The sequence below is a fragment of the Corvus kubaryi genome, unplaced genomic scaffold (assembly GCF_017639235.1).
Source record: "Corvus kubaryi isolate FWS band 111438036 unplaced genomic scaffold, C.kubaryi_AGA036_p1.0 37392, whole genome shotgun sequence".
Taxonomy (NCBI): domain Eukaryota; kingdom Metazoa; phylum Chordata; class Aves; order Passeriformes; family Corvidae; genus Corvus; species Corvus kubaryi.
The window spans coordinates 7,618,996-7,637,536 of record NW_024581131.1 but is presented as its reverse complement, the minus strand read 5'-3'; the positions used below and the strand labels follow the sequence as shown (position 1 = coordinate 7,637,536).

Here is an 18,541-nt window from a genome sequence, read left to right as displayed (position 1 = left end):
GCAGGAAGGAAGAAAGGGTGGGCTGGTTCTGGTAGTAGGGCAGGAGTCCTGAATTCATGCTGCTGAGGTCCTTGGTCCTGTTGAAGGAGGAGATGGGGCAGGAGCATGGCTTGTTCAGCTCAGTTTGTAACAACTCCACCTAAGGAAAATGAAGACAAGAGGAAAAGAGAGGTATGGATCTTTTATAGTCTGGTCATGTTGAACTTCTCTCCTGTTCCTACAGTGGTAGTAAGAAAACAAGGTATGTTTAGACCTGGTGCCTTTGCAGTAGAGCCAGGGGGCCCACAAGGGGTTGTGTGGTGCAGCCAGGACCCCTGGCAGGTTGCCTCCACGAGCATCTAGTCCTGGTTCAGGCAGTGGGAAGAAAGAGCTGGAAAGAGCAGGACCTTGCTTAGCAGCTATGTGTTAGCTCAGGCTAATCAGTGACTGAATTGCACAGCCCGGTCTGTGCTGCAAGAGGGAGAGCAAGCATAGGCTGCTTCTCTCACCCCTGGCCATGCAGGGCAGGCTCTTTCAGATTTTAATCCCCCTCTTGCCATGCTTTTTTTTCTGTCCTTGTCTCTTCTCTTAATCAGAGAGGAGCAGCTGCAGCCTTCTAATAGCTTCTAATAGTTCTTAGCAGCTGTCGGTGGTATTTTGGTGCTGCCTCCTCTCTCCTGTTGCTGAGCTGGCTATTTCCCCACTGCAGAGCTGCCTGCCCAAGCTTTCTCATCCCCCGGTGAGCCATGGGCAGCTGCAGGAAGGTCACTGGGAACTTGAGGAATAAATTTTACTGGAAACCACAGCCAGTAACCAAGACACAGGCTGGAGTGGGAGAAGAATTGGATCCATTTGGTCATAGGGGATTAAGAAAGTATGGGAATGGTTTGCAATTACTTTTTTCAGTAAAAAAATTAAGAGATGGGTAAAGGAGAAGGAAGTAAGTTAAAACTATTGATCAGGTGAGAGGAGAGATTTTGCAACAGTGTGCCCAGGAACTCATCTGCCAGTGTTTTCACTTCTCTCAGTCTCGGACTTCAAAAGCTCTGAAGCTCCCCTTAATTCACAAGGAAACAAGCCAAGGTCCCTGTCCCACACTGTGATACCTCTCCACCGGGTTTTGCTTGCATCCCAAAGAGCTCATCTCCTCACTTCCCTGTTGTGCATCTCTGTGACTGGTCTAGTGGTGGCCCTGGTGCACACAGGGGAAGGGTTTCTGTTGCAGTGGAAGAGCAGTATTTTTATTACTAGGATATCAATGGAAGTGCAACATTGCATATGAAATATATTGTGTTTTGTTTTGTTCCATTCTGTTCTAGGTTATTCTATTCTACTTTGCATCTCCAGTATTTTTGGACTCTGTTGCACTTGTGGTGCACACCTGGGAAGAGCTTCTGCTGGAGTGAAAGAGGAATATTTTCTATTACTATGATATAAATGGAATGTAGGAAGGGTTTATGTTTGAGGGAAAGAGCAGGATTTGATATTACTGGGATAGAAATGGAAGTGCAGTGTTGTGTAGAAAATATATTGTCTTGGGTTCCTCTCTCTTTTGATAATGAATTCCAAAAAGGACTGTCATTTGGTTGTGTGCCAAATAACATGGAAACTATTAGGTTGTGATAAGGCAGTTTAGTAAAGCAAAAAAAGAGAAACAAAATTTTACTCATACATAAGCTAAGGGAAACATTCATCTCTAATTCCCATCAGCAAGGATGTTCAGACACTTCCCAGGAAGCAGGGCTTTAGCATGTGAAGTGGTTGCTCTGGAAGGCAAACAGGGTAGGATAACAAATGCCCCCAATTCCTTCTCCCTCCCATAGCTTTTATATCTGAGTTGATGTCATATGGTATGGAATATCCCTTCGGTTGCTTTGGGTCAGCTGGCCTGGATGTGTCCCCTCCCAGGATCGTGCCCACTCCCAGCCCCTTGATGGGGGAAGGAATGTCACAGGGACAGCACTGCTTGGCAGTAGCCAAAATGTTGGTGTGTTACCAACACTCTCCCAGCTCCCATAGCCTCTTTCATTTTCTGGTAACTCGTTATATGGTGGTGCTTCTTGGGCACAAGTCACCTTCTCAGGCACTGCTCCAAAATCTCTGCCTTCTGGCCAGCCCATAATCTCTTCTAGGATTCCTAGGAAATAAGGTTTTCCCATTCGGGCTCGTTGTGTAATCAGTGCTACCCACTTACTCCATCTAGCGTTGGTTGTGTGATGTGTTGAGGGGATGTTTCCTTGGAACATCCAGTGTAGGACAGGCAGTTGTGCCAAGAGGAGATGCTTCTGTCCCAGCAACTTCTGAGGTGGCTTGAACTCCCTCATAGGCTGTTAATATCTCTTTTTCAGCTGGAGTATAGTGGGCTTCTGGTCCTCGATAACTCTAGCTCCAAAACTCTAATGGTTGACCTCGGGTTTCTCCTGAGGTTGTTTGCCAGAGACTCCAGGTGAGCCCCTGATCCCCAGCTGCAGTGTAGGGTGTATTTAGCACATCTCCATCTCTGCAGCAGACACTCTCATTCCAAACAAACTCATTAACTCCCTGTCATTCACCAGAGAGAAATCACTCAGCAAGGTGGGAGCCAGTATTGGTGAAGCCAGGTCAGAACAGGGCATACGTGGGGAAGGAACAAGGTGGAGAGGTGCTGCTTCATTAACTCCACCAAAACTCTGGAGGGCTGGTGTTTTGGGTGCCTGCTAGGAAAATCCAGCTGTCAGAGTCACAATGAGAGCTGCTCCATACCTGCTCCCTTGCAGGTCCTGGGAGAGGCTCAGCAGGCCATGAAGGAAAAGGCTGAGCTCTGAGGGGCTTGCAGGAGAGCAATTCTAGCCCCTTGCTGGACTTAGTGACACCAATCCATATTGACTTGTGAAGTCCTTCCAGGTCTGCAAGCCCTTCATGGGCACGGCATAAATGAACGGGCCAAGAGTATGTGCTTTCCACCTGCTTTTGCTATGCAGTTGTTTTAACTCTACTTTCCCTATCCAAAGCAGTAGGATTTTTTTTTTTTTTTTTTTTTGGACAAACATGTCCTGTAGCAGCTTGATGCCAGCAGTGAGTACTCTTTAATCTTTGCACACACTTGTGGAGCAAGATCCATAGTCTCAGATGTGCCAAAGCCACCCCATACCCTTTCAGTTCTGCCAGGCCTAAAATCCAGGAACCTAGAAAGGCTTGAAACACTTAGCAGCAATGAGCCATCTGAAAAGCAGGAGTGGTTCTCTCTTTCAGAAGATGGTGCTAAATTACATGGAGATTACAGGGCCAAGAACTCTGGAGGGAAGTGAGAAAGGATGTAGAACACCATCCTCCAGTGGTTTCCTTCCTCCCTCATCTGGTTTTCACTCCTCATCCCACCTGGGCTTCAATGAACCTTCCCTGAGATTTCTCGGATTGGTCCCATTTTCTGTCTCCAGCCTTGGAAGCTCTGCTTGCTTTCTCTCAAGTGATCCAAATCCAGCCAGATTTCCTCCCCAGAGCATTCATTAGGTGACTCTAACCCACGTTGGTGGGATTACAGCTGTCTTTGATCCTGCTGTAGTTAGGAGACAGGGCTGCATGCTCTGTATTTCTCTAATTTAGATTTGCTTTGCATCCTGTGGCACAGAGCAGGAAATGGATCCCGTGGGAGCCTGATGGGTAGAAAGCAACAACTTCCCGCTGGAGTCAGGGATGAACAAAAGAGTCTTCTTTTCCCTCTTTGTGGGAAGTGCCACAGAGCAAGCTCTTTGGTGCTTTATATTCTGAGTATCTCTGAGTGCAGCCTCATGCCTTGGTTTGCAGTTACGGCACATGAGAGATGAGTGACACCTCCAACCCAGCCATGAGGAGCTGGTTCAGCTGAGCTGCACCCAGAAGTCACGGAGGCAGGCAGCATTTCCCAGACAATCCCAATATGGCCTGCAGAGCACTTCTGTACCCAGGAGCAAAGAGGTGCTTTAATCATCTGCCAAGCGTAACTGGGGTCTGAACTAAGTGTTTCTGTGAAGGGTAGATGAGGCAGAAGCAACACAGAGGGGATGTAAAGAAGCTGGCGTGGGCAGTGCTGGGTCTGTGCGCTGTCCCGATGGCACCGGGCTGTTCCTGGGATGTGATAATCACCAGTGAAGCAGGAAACGGGGAGCAGCAGAGGAGGATTTGCATGAGCTGCATGTAGGGTGCCAGTGCAAGTGACAGCTGTGCTGCTACTTTATTTCCCTCTGGATATTACGGGCTGCTATGTGCCAGCGTGAGGGCAGCATGGCCTGGCTTAGGACTTTTCCTGAGTGTTTGCTTTGGAACATCTTCAAGGGCTTGAGAAAGTGCCAACAATTCACCTCTCCACTGCATACCTGCCTCTAATTGCAAACCAGATAGGCTCTGACATGATATTGGCCAATTAAAGTTTCCATCCCCCCCAGCCACATGGTCCTGCAACCTACATGCCACCGATTTGCCCTCTAGCTTGGAAAGGCTTATCATCTGTGCAGTCATCTGACCCAGCACAGTTTCTTCCTCCTGCTGGGGGCTGCTTTTCCTCTCGTGGTGAATGCAGCTGGCTTTAGCTGAGAGAGGCAAGACTAACCTCACATATTCATCAGGATGCCAATTTGCAAGTCCTTGCCAAGGTGGAAGTGCACTGAACTGGCTGGCATTTATGGTGTGACTGTCAGAGGAGTGGGCATCACTCAGTAAGGAGGGGGCTGTGATGCTGTGCTCCAGGAAGAGAAATGTCCATGGTTCATTTGCAGCTGTGAGGAGGGGAATGGGTAAAGTAGATGAAAATTCTTCTTCCCTTATGGGGAGAGAGATTTTCCTCCTTAGTGGTTTGTTTGGGTTTTTTTCCCCGTTTTTTCCCCTTTAGTAAAAGAGATGAAATGAAAAGGAGGTGTGGTGGAGGAAGAGGCAACTGATTAAATTGGCACACAGAAAGGAGGAGATATATTGGAAATGATAATTTAAAATCACAATGATCTGTGCAAAAGGGGAATTCAGGCAATAAGTCCCTTTTAGACTGTTTTAGTAGAGGTTTGGGAGTGACTCAGATGGCAAGCACTGTTTTCAAAGCAGGGTGCTGTGTATGGTTAACTCTTCAAACACAGTGGGCTTGATTTCCCCTTTCAGATTCAGCTGGAGCCCTGAAATTGCTGGTAGCATCACTATTATTTGAAGTTGGAGCCTGGAGCCTTGTTGTGCTGGAACTCCTTTCCAAAAAGCCCAGCCACCAAGAGAGCAGTCAGGGATGCCAGAGGAGCCATGACTTGATATTCCAAAGCAAGTAGGAGGTTTGGTTGGGGTATAAACTGTTTGTGAGGACAGTAATATTTGTTTAACTGCTTCTGGCAGTGTTAACTGGCACGCTGTGACCTCCCAGCTCAAGATTATCTGCTGTGATGAATAAAAAATTAGATTTACTGTAGAATCTAAAACTACTAGGAAAAACCTGAAGTTTTACTACACCCTAAACCACTGTCGCTGTTACTGAGGTCCAAAATTCAGACCTGTTTTCTCTGAATTTCAATCTCTGGGGCATGTCTTTTAAGGTTCTAATATTTGCTTAAAGTGAAAGTCATACTGGTATTTCTTAGTCTTCTATTTTGGCTGCATAATTTTGTCCTTAAGTTTCTTTATATGAGGTGAAACTCAGCCCTTGCTGGTAGAAAGTCAGTACTTGCAAACCACTGTTTGCAAGGGAGTCCAAGCATTTGCCCTGAGAACCAGGATGTGACTGCAGTGTCCCAGAAACTGCTGAGTGCTCCAGCTGTGGTCTTGATATGAGTAAGGCTTTGCCTGCCAGCCTACTACCTAGTCCACATGAAAGGTTTGTGACTCAGTTCCTGACTACTTTAGCTTAAAATGGCACCTACCCACACATCTAAAATACAGAAGCAAATTCCTGTGTCTTTCAGCTCTCCCAAGGTCACAGCTGTGACAAGGTTTGTCAGGGAAGTGAGTTGGACCAACTAAGAGATGAATAAAAACAAATGCGCTTTTAGGAATAGAAATCCTTGCTTGAGTCTTGTTTGTGAGTACAAGTGTCTCTTGCTACAGGGGCTTGCTCCTGGATCCTGGGATTTATACCTACTTTTTAGAGCTAAGCACAGGACTTCACATTGTCTTAAAGCGCAGCACAGGCTCTGAGTGCACAGATTCATGCCCATCCGGGGGGGAACTGTAGAGCTCTGCCAGGCTGGCCTGGCATGAGATGCCCTGAGCTCATGAGATGGCAAAATATGGCTCTTGTGGTTTTCCTTGCTGTGGCTGGCAGCTGGACACGTGGCATTTGCTGAGAGACTTTTCCAAATCCTGTCTGCGTTCTTGGAGGAAATGCAAAGCCACTCCGGGATCAAAGGCAGGCGTCGGCTTCACCCCAGGTGGGAGCAGGCTGTCCCAGGCTGAACGCCCCCTGTGGGGCCGTGCTGGAAGACCCTTCCCAATGCTCATCTGCCTGCGGGGGAGGAAGAGGCGGCGTTTTCCAGGCATTGCAGCTGCAGTGCGACAGCAGAGTGCCCCCCCTCGGGCAGCCAGGACAGGGAAAATCCACTTCTGATACTATTTACTGTGTCTTTTTAGAGGGCTGTTTTTACACCCCCCCAGATGCCTAATTTTTCTGGCTCTCCCTACACATCTCTTTACCCTCTGGAGCCCTGTCTTCTCCCCCAGCCTGAAATTAATCCAGGCACACCAAGTCCAGGAGAGACCGTGAACTGAAAAGCCTATTTATGAGCCCCTTAGAATGGGTAAGTTTTTATTGATGGAGAAGACCAAAGCAAAAAGGAGTGGGTTTGTAGCATTTTGGGCAGCTATGAGAGACATGCCTTTAGGAAAAAACCAAATCCTATCCTTCACACCTGCCTGAAGACACAACTAAGCTGTTTCTCATGTACCATTTTAGGTTTGCGAAGGCTACTGTAGAAACTGCTTAGTTCAAAGAGAAGCCAGTTGTGGCCTCTACGGGATCAATGTGAGCAGCAGAAAGCAAAGCCTGGAGGACACCTTTACCTTGGGTGTCCACACAGAATTTGCCAGTGAAGGAAACACCAAGTGACCACTACAGGACACGTTGGGGAATGGGATTTTTTTTGGCATTCATCCTGCAAGGCCAGCCAAGGGCAATGTCAGGCTTGCCTTCTGCGTTGCCTTCTGCCTTCTATCTTTTTAAAGATATATTCATTCTTTTGTGGTTTAGGTGTGCAGCAGCTGTATTTTCTGTTGGAACAAAGGTTTATTACAACTCTGAGCATGAAATCCCGGTGTCCCCTGAAAACTGAAATGTCTTCTAGGCTTGTTCTTTACCTAAGGCCTTGACTAACATCTTTTCCTGGCATGTTTCAGCTAGGGACTTACCAAAAACAAATAAGTAAAACAAGGTGTTAGTAGTATTGCAGCTCACAAGTAACTAGATTGGTCTTAAAGGAGAAATATACAGATATATTTTATTTTTATAAGTAGAAAAATTAAGTATAAAGTTCCTGTAGAAACACTCTTTGCCAGATCAAACATATCAATCATGTACTCATTTCCCATACTAGCAGAAATGCACACAGCATCTTTTGTTTGTAGGAAAATCACTTTTCAAAAAGCATGAATTTTGACATTACATAGCTGAACAGCTGCTCATTTCTTTTTTCTCTAGTGCCTTGGCCACCACTGCTTTTCCAAGAACTCTTTTAGGGAAAGACAGGGGAGAGCACAATTTTAGATTAAAAACATTTAGGTTTTTTTGAGAGCCTTCCCCAGAGACCTATTGAAAGCACCACCCAGTAACAATGCAGTGGGTAGTTCTCTTGCCTTGGGAAAGGAGCTCTCTTTAAAGCCCAACTAATTTGTTAGAAGGGATTATAGGATTAAAGAGCTCCTAAAGGCTAGAGACCCACTTCTACAGGACAGTAATTGTTTATTTCAAGGATAGTGATGCTGTAGCTTTCATGAATCTCAGAGTTAGTACATCCAGAGATGCTGAGAAGGTCAATCAGCCCCCCAGACACCCACTCAGGGAATCCACAAATGGTTTTGGTACAAGAAAATTCCCTATTAAGTTAATTAGTTTTACGTATGAAAGTTCAGATTAAGAAGAGGACATTGCTTTGACATTGTTCTGCAGGCAGTCACCACTCATGAAATGATCTTCACTCCAGGCTTGGACTCTTCCAAGGCTCTCAGTTCATCCTCCACTTCAGAACTCCACAAAATGTCGTACAAACTACACCAGAACAAAAAGGCAAGCAAGATTTAGTGAGCATCCTCCTGTTAAGGGAAGAGAAAGATGCACAACTGGCCAGTATGGGCAGGTCATTTACCAGGAAGGGCCCCATCTAGGTCTGAGAGCAGCCAGAAACATGCTTTATGACCCAAGACCCCTTACTCCCTCACCAGCACCAGCCTCCCACCCCTGCCAGAGCTACCACCATCTCTCACATTAACTGTTGCACGTTGCAGCTGGGCTTCCTCAAGGCTTCACAGATCTTCCTGATGCCTTCGTCGTCCAGAGGGTTGTAGCTCAGGTCCAGCTCGGTGAGGCACTGCTTGGTGGCCATGACGGTGGCAAGGGTGGCACAGCAGCCTAATGTCACGTCACAGTTACCCAGCCTGCAGGGAGAGGAGGGAGAGGCCGGCGCAGTGAGCCCTGGGGCCAGGAAACACTGCCCACACCCGGGCAGCAGGCATGGACATCCCCAGCAAGGACCAGAGATCCCTGCAAAGGTGGCATCTCTGAGACATCAGCAGGGGCTAGCCCGTGGTCTTGCCACAGAGACAGCTGCCCTTGTAGTGACTGCTGAACACCTCAAAGGCCTCCCTAAAGGTTAATAGTGTGCAGCTATGGGGGTAGAAGGAACATTGAAGTTATTCCCAATTTCACCATCATGCATCATCTTCTCTTTGGTTTAAACTGATCATAAATCAGCTCTAAGCTTTATTATTATACTTGAGACTTGCAACCATCTCTCTAAAGAGGGAAACTGAGGCCTCTCAGTTGATGACCAAGTAGCTTCAAGTGGTCAAAAGACATACATTTCTGGGACAGACTTACAAGTCTTACTGATGTCTCCCATGACCCATCTGCTTCACTCACTCACTGTGAATTTAGGTATCAGAGCACAACTCTGGCTTCTGCCCAACGGCACGGAGAGAACAAGCACAGGGCGTTGAGCATCACACAGCCCAGAGCTGGGCCCAGCTGGGAAGGAAACAGGCTCATGGGGAAGGCAAATCCCACCCCAGGGCTGGAGGTGATGCTCCAGCTGGCTGCCTGCTCCTTCTGGTGAGGCTGGACCAGCACTTGTGCTGGCAGCCATAGGGACCATGGAAGTTAAAGGCAAAGGATGAATTCAGACAGAAGATGACTTCTGAGAGTGCACCTTACCATAGGGACTGGATGTTGCAGTTGGGGTGCATCAGCCCTTCACACAGGAGTTCCACACCTGCATCTCCCAGCTTGTTCTCGCCTATGTGCAGTACTTTCAGGTGCTTGTTGGTGGTGAGAGCAGAGCTGACAGCCTTGCAGCAAGCAGCAGTGAGCCCACACTCCCTAACCCTGCAAAGCAAAAGTGACGTGAGATCTAGGTGGGACATCTGGAGACTATAAGGCACTGCTCACTCTTTACATTTGTTTAACAGGAGCCCAGACAGTGGAACAGAGGAACCAGAGCTTTCCTGCAATCACTGTACTCCTCTCAATGCCTGTCTGCTCAGTCCTTTCTAGGCAGCACCTCTCCCATTCTGTATGTGGGATGTCTGTTGTGGAGTGTGCACCTAGGAAAGGCACCTGCCCAAAAAGCAGAGGAACTAAGAAGTTGTTCTGCTCCAACAGTCACTGTTGGCTCCACTGTGCACTCCTGAGGCACCTCACTGACTTCCAGGCCACCAGGGCAGGGGAAGAACCAAGCTGGGGGCAGGAGATGAATCTGCAATGTAGGAAAATTCAAGTTCTAAGTGAAGGAACAAATTTCCTCTCCCAGACACCAGACCATCCCAGCCTAAAAGGTAACACAGTCAAAAGCACAGGATGCTGAGAAATGTTTGTGTCACTAGAGCTTTCTTTTGTCTCATCAGTGAGAGAGCTTAGCTCCAGTGGAGCACCTGAAATATCTGATCACAGCATTCATTTTGCTATTCCATCAGGCCTTTCAAACTTCAAAAGTCCCTTAACTGCCATTTGTTGCACACTAAAACAATTAATTAGAAGCTCTGCAAGTGATGCTTGATCTCCTTTTGCTTATAACAGGCTAACTGTGATGGGGCAGATCTTCAAAGTGTCTACAAGTTTAGAAATACAAATCCTTTTGAAGTCTTCAAATCTAGAAAAACCCTTTTTAAGTCTATAAATCCTTTCAGTAACAACCAGCAGGAGTTGCTTATGGAACCACTGCAACTCAGGATCTATTTGGGTGGGCATTAGTTCACTTACATCTTTCTTCAGTGAGGCCTCCAAAGAAGGCAGTGGGTATGTGAAACTTGACAGCAGCTCACCATAGCTCCTGAAGTTTACATGTGGGATCCTTGAGCGCCTGACACAGCATTTCCATCCCTGAGTCTCTCAGGTTATTGTCTATCAGACTGATCTCTGTGAGGGTCTCCTTTGTACTGATGAGTCTGGAGAGATCTTTACAGCTAGCACTTGTGAGATCACAGTCCCATAACCTGCAGGGAAGAACAAAATGTTATTTTATTTTCTTCCAAGAATGACTGAGATTAGAAAACAGAGTTTTAGTATTCTAAATTTCTGGTTACATTATCTCATTTTCTTGCATCCTTTCATACATCATACCACACAGCTTCCTCCTTTCCTTACTTTCCACTGCTGCACCAAAAGCTCTGCTTGTAACACACAAAAAAAGAAACAGAAATATGCAATTCTAGTAGACAGATAACTCAAGTGGAAGCCAAGACAATGCCATCACAAACTTCCTTTCGCCCTCTACCCAGAATTTGATCCAAGCAATTTCAACGTGGCCCTACTCGTTCATGGTGTCCCCACCCAGTTTTGGGAATTAGTTGATTTGCAGCTGGGACACTTTTTTGACCATAGAGGGTAACTGAGAAACTTTCCACTTAAGAGCAAACCAGCAGCACAACCTAAACAGCTCAGGGGCTGAAGAAGGGATTTAAGAAACCTCTGCCCACCCTTACCACAGCTTCTGGATTTTGCAGCTAGGATGCATCAGTCCCTGGCACAGCAGAGCCAGACCGGAGTCCCCAATCTTGTTGTCCCCCACAGAAAGATCCATCAGAGATGACTTGCTCCTGAGAACAGCACTAATCTCCAGACAGCTATCGCTGGTTATGCCACAGTTTTCCAGGCTGCAGGAAAAAGCACAGTTGGAGTTGCTGCTCCAGACCCACTGTGTTAGATACACCCCAACACCCCAGTTCAGACTGAGAAGGGTCTATGGGCTGGCTCCTTGCTGCAAACCAGTGCAGCTCAGCCAGGCACTGCTACATCCTGCAAGGCTCAGAGAGGACACAGGTGTCTGAGACGGGGTCTGGGTGAGGCAACACACTGGTCCTGCATTTCATGAGGCTGCAGGACACTTGGACCCAGCCATTCATATGCATTAATGCAAGAATCATTCTTGTCAAACTTCCCCTTTATATCAGTTATCCTTTTTAAGAGGAACTTTTGGCAGTACCACACAATGAGTCCCTGCTGAGCCAACACCTACTGAACCACAGGGCAAGATAAAAAGAATTGTGCTTCTCCTGTAAAGCCCTTCACGGGCTTTACCCCAAAGATGATGCCAAACCCAGCACCTTTGTTTTGTAGCAAAAAAGGGCCTTGAATAAGTATACTCAACTGGCTGGTAATTCTAGTTTAAGAACTAGAGCCACTGAGGGCAATTGTTCCTCTGCTCTGAGACATGGGTGAGCAGTCTCCCTTAGTAAGTGGTGGTTTAACCTGGAGTGCCAAAAACTCCAAAACTGAAATCCCCAGACATCTGTGTGCAGTTTCCAGTTACATAAATCTGAGCCAGCAAAAAATGTGGCCTACATTTCAAGCATTGCTGACAACAATTTTTCCTGTCCTATGGATGGTATGACTAGCAGCAGCACTAGTTGCCATGAGAGATGACCAGCTCTTCCTTACTGTAGTAGCTCTAGGTTGCAGCTTGCCTCCACCAGGCCCCGGCACAGCTGCTTTACAGCTGTATCTCCCAGCGTGTTGTTGCTCAGGCTGAGCTCCTTCAGGGTGGGCTTGCTTTGCAGAGCAGCATTGAGAGCTTCCACAATATCAGCTGTGAGTTCACAATACTCCAGCCTGCAAGAAGAAAAGAAGACCAGGCAAAAAGACAACTTTCCTCACACATTCTGCTACCACAAGAATCAGCTGGGCCTGGTGTGTGTTAGCCAGGGCAGAAAATAAGCCAATGTGAGTTGAGACCAGGCAACACATAAAACCGGAGATAACTGTAAGAGTTTTTAACAGCATCTCTCTGCTCATTTCAGGAAGCATTAAATCTTAAACTAGATCCCAAGGGACCCTAGCAAGACTCATTGTTACACTAGGCCTCCATTAAACCAGTGCACAGGCAGCCTTGGAGCACAGGGCTTGGCTCTGCGCTGCAACACTATCATGAACGTCACCTCCAGGCCTGCCTGGGAGGAGCTGGGGGCTGCAAATACACCCTGGTCCTGCTCAGCCATGACACAAGGACCAAGGGCAGCAGAATCTGATGTTTCCTGGGCATCTCAGAGGTCCTGCATTTACAGCCACCACTGTCAGGAGGGCTAAACAAACATACACCCAACTATTCCAAACCCACAAGACCCACCAGCATGAATAAGCATGACAATTTCAAGTAAAACAAGAACAAATCCACACTTGGCAACAAAACTCCTGCTTGTGTCAAGGGAAAGGCAAGCATGGCCTGTCTGATAACCAAAAGAGCACAGTGACTACTTACTGCAGCTTCTGCAGCTTACAGCTGGGGTTCATCATCCCTTGGCACAGCACCTTCACTCCAGCAGTTCCCAGTCTGTTATCCCCTACATGCAGCTCTGTCAGGGACGGCTGGGCACTGAGGACAGAGCGCAGGGTCTCACAGCTGGCACTAGTCAGATTGCAGTTTTGCAGCCTGCAGGAGAGAAGCAACAGGGGTGAGGGAAATGCACTCCTAGAATTACAGAGGCTCTTCTCAGAGAGGTTTATCTGCCATGGCTGGAGCTTGGAAAGGACACCACGGCTCTGACAGTGCATGACCCCTCTAGGCTAGTTAACGTTATTTTACAGGTGTGCCAATATATTTTATCAGTTGGTATTATACCTGTGACACAAACAATAGCTCCCATGCTTCCTTCAGTGTAATTGCTCATACAGCACCTCCAGCAGGGTAAGGATCCATCCTACAAGAAGTAGCCCACAACTGCTTTATAGAAGTGGTTTAAATATCAGGAAGCTGACCCCAGAGATAAAGCAAAGGCATCTTAGGATTTCTTGCCCCCACTAGAAACATGATCCAGAGTAGGCAGAAGTTAAAATCTCATCCAACCACAGATATAATTTAGAAGTTTAATGGTAGAGTACAAGAAGGATCTATGAAGTTGATCCTTCAGCATTCAGGCTTGGAGAAGTAGCATAGGAACTGTGCTTGTATTGCTATGGGGTGTTTATAGAGTTAGCGTGCAAGACTGGTGGCAATGGAGAGGTGTTGTGCAGGGAGGTTTGAATTGGATTTGGTTGCTCTTTTATTTCCTAAGGCACCTTACCAGAACCTCAAAAATGGACAATTACATTTCTACAGAACTGAAAATGCCTAATCCAGACTGTTCCTTGAGCATCTGGAGAAGTCTGAAGCCTAGGGCAAACTCTCCGAAATACTACTCAAGTCTTCCAGTACACAGTACCAGTTATTTCTTGAAGGCCCATCAAAGAGTTGCAGTTTAATCAGCTTCATAGTCAACTTTCTTTCTATTTGTCTGAGTCCTCATTGCAGGGGGCACAGGGACTTTAATATCTGATCTAAAAGGCAAATGATTTTTACAAGGTAGCGTCCTGAAGATCCCAGATTCCCCTCAGGAGCTGCAGGACTCCTGTACCCTGCAGAAGAGATGTTGGACAGAGAAGGCATCTCTTTGAGGCCTTCTGAGGAGCAGGGGCAGCAGCTACAGGCTCTGACTAAAGCTCTTACACCAGGCTTGCTGAGGGAAGCCCACTAATGCTACAATGTAGTGGGGTGCCTCTATAAAATGCCTCTCAGAGCCAGAAAACTCTCCACTTTGCTGCACTCCAGTGATTGCCAAATGACGATGGATCCTGGGCTGTCACCCCCACTCTGCAAGGCTCAACCTCAAAGGCATCCAGTGTGAGTCTTTCACTAAATCTGAGGGGAATTTTCCACAGGTGAGCACCTTGTACATGCTCCTTTAGTTTTGTGTCCTTGAGGGTGGGAATATGCTACAGCAAATGGACCGTGAATGGTGCTGTCCTAGATTATTAAACTCTTTAGATACGTAAGTTAGGCCTGTGAGTTACTGTTGCATTATAGTAATTCTATATGAACCTTTGTTAAATTGTTTAACCCAAGCTATTAATTAAGTGCTCTTAAGTTTAAGTGCTGTTAAAACTTTCAGGCCTGAGTATTGGTCCAGTCCAGGACTCAGTTTAGGATTCTAAACCGTGGGACTCAAAAGGAGTGTCTTCTTTATTCACCCTTTCCTATCCTGACCCTTCCGCCCTCTCCCAGCCTCCCTGTAGATAATTTTTGGGTTGATATTGGATATTGACTTTAGGTTTTTGTTTGCTTTTTCTCTCTGTGCTTTAACCATCTAGTAAGTAGTAGAATGAACCTTATCAACGAACTGTTGTGCTTTCACTTTTATATTAAACCTGTCTTTGCCAGTGATTCTTTAAGAGACCTTAAAACACTCATTTGTGACAGCATGATAGAGCAAGACAGTCAGTGGGGCTTTACCATAACTTCTGTAGGCTACAGCTTGGCGTCAGCAACCCTTTACACAGGTACTCAACACCTGCATCTCCCAGCTCATTGTTGTTCAGCTTCAGCTCTGTGAGGGATGGATTTGTGTTGATGATGGAAGAGAGATCCTCGCAGTTACTGCTGGAGAGATTGCAGTCATCCAACCTGAAAGATAAGGAGAGAAGCAGTCCTCAGAGTCGCTCTGCTCTCCCTGGCTGGAGTACTGCTTTTGAAAGCAGAGTGGGCAATGTTCCTGCAGTTCCTGGGATGCCTCCATCAGTATGTGCAGGACCTGCTGGGTGTTGATTGTGGCCCAAACCAAGGTGTGCTCTGGGCTGCACCACAGGATGGGCTGGATGGCAGCTCCACAAGCCTTGCTCCTCCTCTGTGCTGCACAGAAGAGGGCACAAGTCATCCCACTACAGCTGGAGGAAGCACCTTCCTTTAAACAGTGACAGTGACAAACCACCTGCCAGCTTACAGGCTGCCAGACTGGTTCTGCACTGAGAACAGCCACACTGGCTCCAAAGCCAGCCCCAGAGGCACTCATCAGCAGGTTGGTCTCTTGCAGGTGAGTCATGCTGGTTTGCACCATCTCCCTCCAGCAGGAATCTCAGCACACAAACCCTGAGTTTGCAGTTCAGCAGTGGCTTCTCCCCCTGGGCATTAGCCAGGCCCATGAAGCTTTGCCTGTAAAAGGGTCCTTTGCAAAACAAAAGGAAGTTGCCCTCACCAGGTCCAGTGCCCTCGAGGCATTGCTGGCACTATGTGGCCCATTCTCTCCAGCCCCAGCAGGATGATGCCATCCCGGGAAGTGTGAATTCCCAACCAGCAGAGGGGAAAGACTGCAGAAGCAACTCTTCTGGGCCCTGTCCTACACCTTACACCCCAGGAGACGGTTCCCTCCCATTGTCTGCTCAACAAACAAGGCTGGTACTTCTGAAGGTCAAGTGAAGAATTAAAAGCTGATGGCACATGGCTTGTACCTGACTTTCAAAGCCAAAATCACTTGACAGCATCAAGCCTGCAACCCAAAGAGTGTGCAACCTAATAAGCACAGAGATACGTCTTCCCTCTCTCTTGAGAGAAAGGCAGAATAATCAAAATGGTGGTCAAATATTTAAATCACATTTACCTAGCTGAGCCCTATGGCATGCCAAGAAACAGGGCAACATTACTTCATACCAAAGGATATTTATCTGTACTTGAAAAAACTTTGCAAGAGGGAGGGAGTTTATCCCCCCTTTAAATTCATTTTCTGGATAAAAACGGGTAGAATCATTCCTGTTGCTGTGCAATTTCTAAGTCCCAGGTCAAACAGTTCTGAAGATGAAAAGCACAGGAGAGAAATGCAAGTTTTTACTTAAAAGAGATGATACATAACCAGTTACTACCTGATGGTTTTGCAGGATTTCATTGTGGTCAGAAGCTCAGTCCATCTAGATGGGCTTATCTCTTCACACTGGATGTCAAGCTCCATTTTGATAGTTGAGATAAGACCTGAAAATTAAAACAAAACAAAACCACTTTTTTTTTTTAATTGACTGAGAAGCAACAGTGTTCTTCAATCCCCCCAGCTCTCAGCCATAAGTCATACTGTGCAAAGGGGACAGATTCTATTTTTCCAAAACCAGTCTCCTGCAAACACCAGTATAAGGCCAGGAGAGTTGGAATGGTTTTGTCTGGGACTTGGGAAGGCCTTCCTCTGAGAGGAAAAAAGCACAGGAATCCTGAAGAGATATGGCAACAGCCTGTTATCTGAAGGCTGCTTGTGTGAGAATAAGATGCTCCCCTTCCCCCTTCAAGGGAGCTTAAGCAAAAGGAGCTTTATAGGGGCACTGGTGCTACTCGCTCACTATTGCACTGCTGAGCCACACGGACACCAAGTCCCACAAGCGTGGCACACCTGACCCGCTGTGGAACCTCAAGCTATACTTAAAATTGGGATATTTTTGAGAGAATTTGGGTGAATGAGGAACATGAGCATGAGAACTGCCTGGGCTGAAATTAAAAATCCTGCTGGACATGTGTCTGTATGTGAGAAGTGGAACTTGCATGGATGGGAGAAGTGTTCCTCCACAATTCGATACCCAGGGTTTGAAAGGTCGCTCTGGTCGGGCAAATCAAAGTACAGAGAAGCTGGTAAGCAGATTTAGATTTTTTTTTTTTTTTGTTCTGCAATCAAACTGCATTTCTGAAGTGATGTAAACACAGCGCTTTGCAGAACGGCTCCAGATAAACGTGCACATAAACATGCCAAGGCCAGTAGCTGTGCTCTAGGTTTAGTCTACAAGGGATGGGGTTAAAGGCAGCGCTGCAGTAGGTGACAAAACGCAGCCTTGGTCTTCTGGTTTGGCCAGCATGACTCAGACTACGGGGCGTTTGTGAAAGAAATAATCCCTGAGCTATCCCATCGGAATGTGAGCTGCAGTCAGCCACAGCCTTCCCTCATGCCAGTCCCCTCCCGCCGCCGTAACATCGCGGGGATCCCAAACCCGCTTTTCAGAGGCCAGCTCGGTACCACGCTCCCGTCAGGTCGCACCCACAACAAACCCGGGACCCACGTGGGGAGGGGCCACGCCCGAGCGCGGGGCGGCGCTCGGGAACCGCGGCGGGACCGGCACACGGCGCCAGCGGGATCGTGAGCTCACGGACGAGCTCGGCCTCTGCCCTTCCCTTCCCAACGCGAGCGCTGCCGGGAATCCCGGCCCACGGCCTACGTGGGATGGCGCCACAGCCCCAGCTGTCGCGGGGTGACAGGGATCGGAGCCAGCGGCGACAGGCGAGAGGACAGTCGCAGCCGGACCGTCACAGCCCTCCCCGCGTCACTCAGGCCCTTTCCCGTTTTACCTTCCCCGGATCGAGAAAGGGTTTTCCCCCCAGCCCCGAGTTCTGCACCCTCCTGCGAGCCGAGGGAGGATCCCGTTCGGGGTCCCGGGCAGCGGCCCGGTCCTGCCCCGGGGCACAGCCGCCACCGCTGCCGCCCTTGCCCGGTCCCCCCCGCCCCGGTGCTCACAGCCCCGCCGCCTCCCGCGCCGCCTCCCGCACCGCCTCCCGCACCGCAGGCAGCGCTTCTCCCTCCCAGGCTTCCTCCCTTCCCTGCTCCCTCCGCCCCGGCCCGGCCCGACCCGGCTCCCCAGCTCCTACCGCCGTCCCGCTACCGCGCAGCTGCCGCCGGCTTCGGCCCGGCTCCGCCTCGTATCGCGGCGGGGAGGGGCAGGATCTGTCCCTCCTCCCTTTTTTCCCTTTATTCTCCCTTTTTCTCTTTCTCTCCCTTTTTCTTTCTCCTTTCCGTCCGTTTTTCTCCCTCTCCCTTTTTTCCTGCTCTGACACTTAACGCCCTTTCTCCTCTCTTTCGCAATTCTTGTCTTTCCCTTTCTTAATTTTTTCCTGACTTGTCCCTGCTTCCCTCTCCCCCTCTTTTCCGACCTTCTTTCACCCCTTCCCCGTCTTTCTTTCCCCTCCACTTTTCTTTATCTGTTTCTTTCATATCTCCTTCCTTCCTTTTTTTCCTGTTTTCCTCACTTCCTTTTTTCTTTTTCCCCTTTCACTTTCTACTTTCCTCTTTCATGTGCTTCTTCCTTCCCTCTTCCCTTTTTTCCTCGTCTTTTTCCCCATTTTTTCCTTCCTTCCTTCCTTCCTTCCTTCCTTCCTTCCTTCCTTCCTTC

At 48.0% G+C, this 18,541-nt stretch overlaps 1 protein-coding gene across 2 annotated transcripts in view; it reads right to left on the bottom strand.

The window, feature by feature from the left end:
• Positions 1–7,368: 7,368 nt before the first annotated feature.
• Positions 7,369–18,541, bottom strand: part of RNH1 (ribonuclease/angiogenin inhibitor 1) — a 12,726-nt gene continuing 1,553 nt past the window's right edge. Inside the window, exons 1-10 of one of the 2 annotated variants that reach the window (XM_042038565.1) lie at positions 18,021–18,102; positions 16,268–16,373; positions 14,868–15,038; positions 12,861–13,031; positions 12,044–12,214; positions 11,089–11,259; positions 10,429–10,599; positions 9,323–9,493; positions 8,377–8,547; positions 7,369–8,161 (exon numbers count right to left, since the gene is read on the bottom strand). In XM_042038565.1, coding sequence (XP_041894499.1) covers positions 8,074–8,161; positions 8,377–8,547; positions 9,323–9,493; positions 10,429–10,599; positions 11,089–11,259; positions 12,044–12,214; positions 12,861–13,031; positions 14,868–15,038; positions 16,268–16,353 — 1,371 coding nt within the window. In that variant the 5' untranslated portion in view covers positions 16,354–16,373; positions 18,021–18,102 and the 3' untranslated portion in view covers positions 7,369–8,073. Of the gene's footprint in view, positions 8,162–8,376; positions 8,548–9,322; positions 9,494–10,428; positions 10,600–11,088; positions 11,260–12,043; positions 12,215–12,860; positions 13,032–14,867; positions 15,039–16,267; positions 16,374–18,020; positions 18,103–18,541 lie in introns of those variants that run through there. The other variant, XM_042038564.1, reaches the window with a different exon arrangement.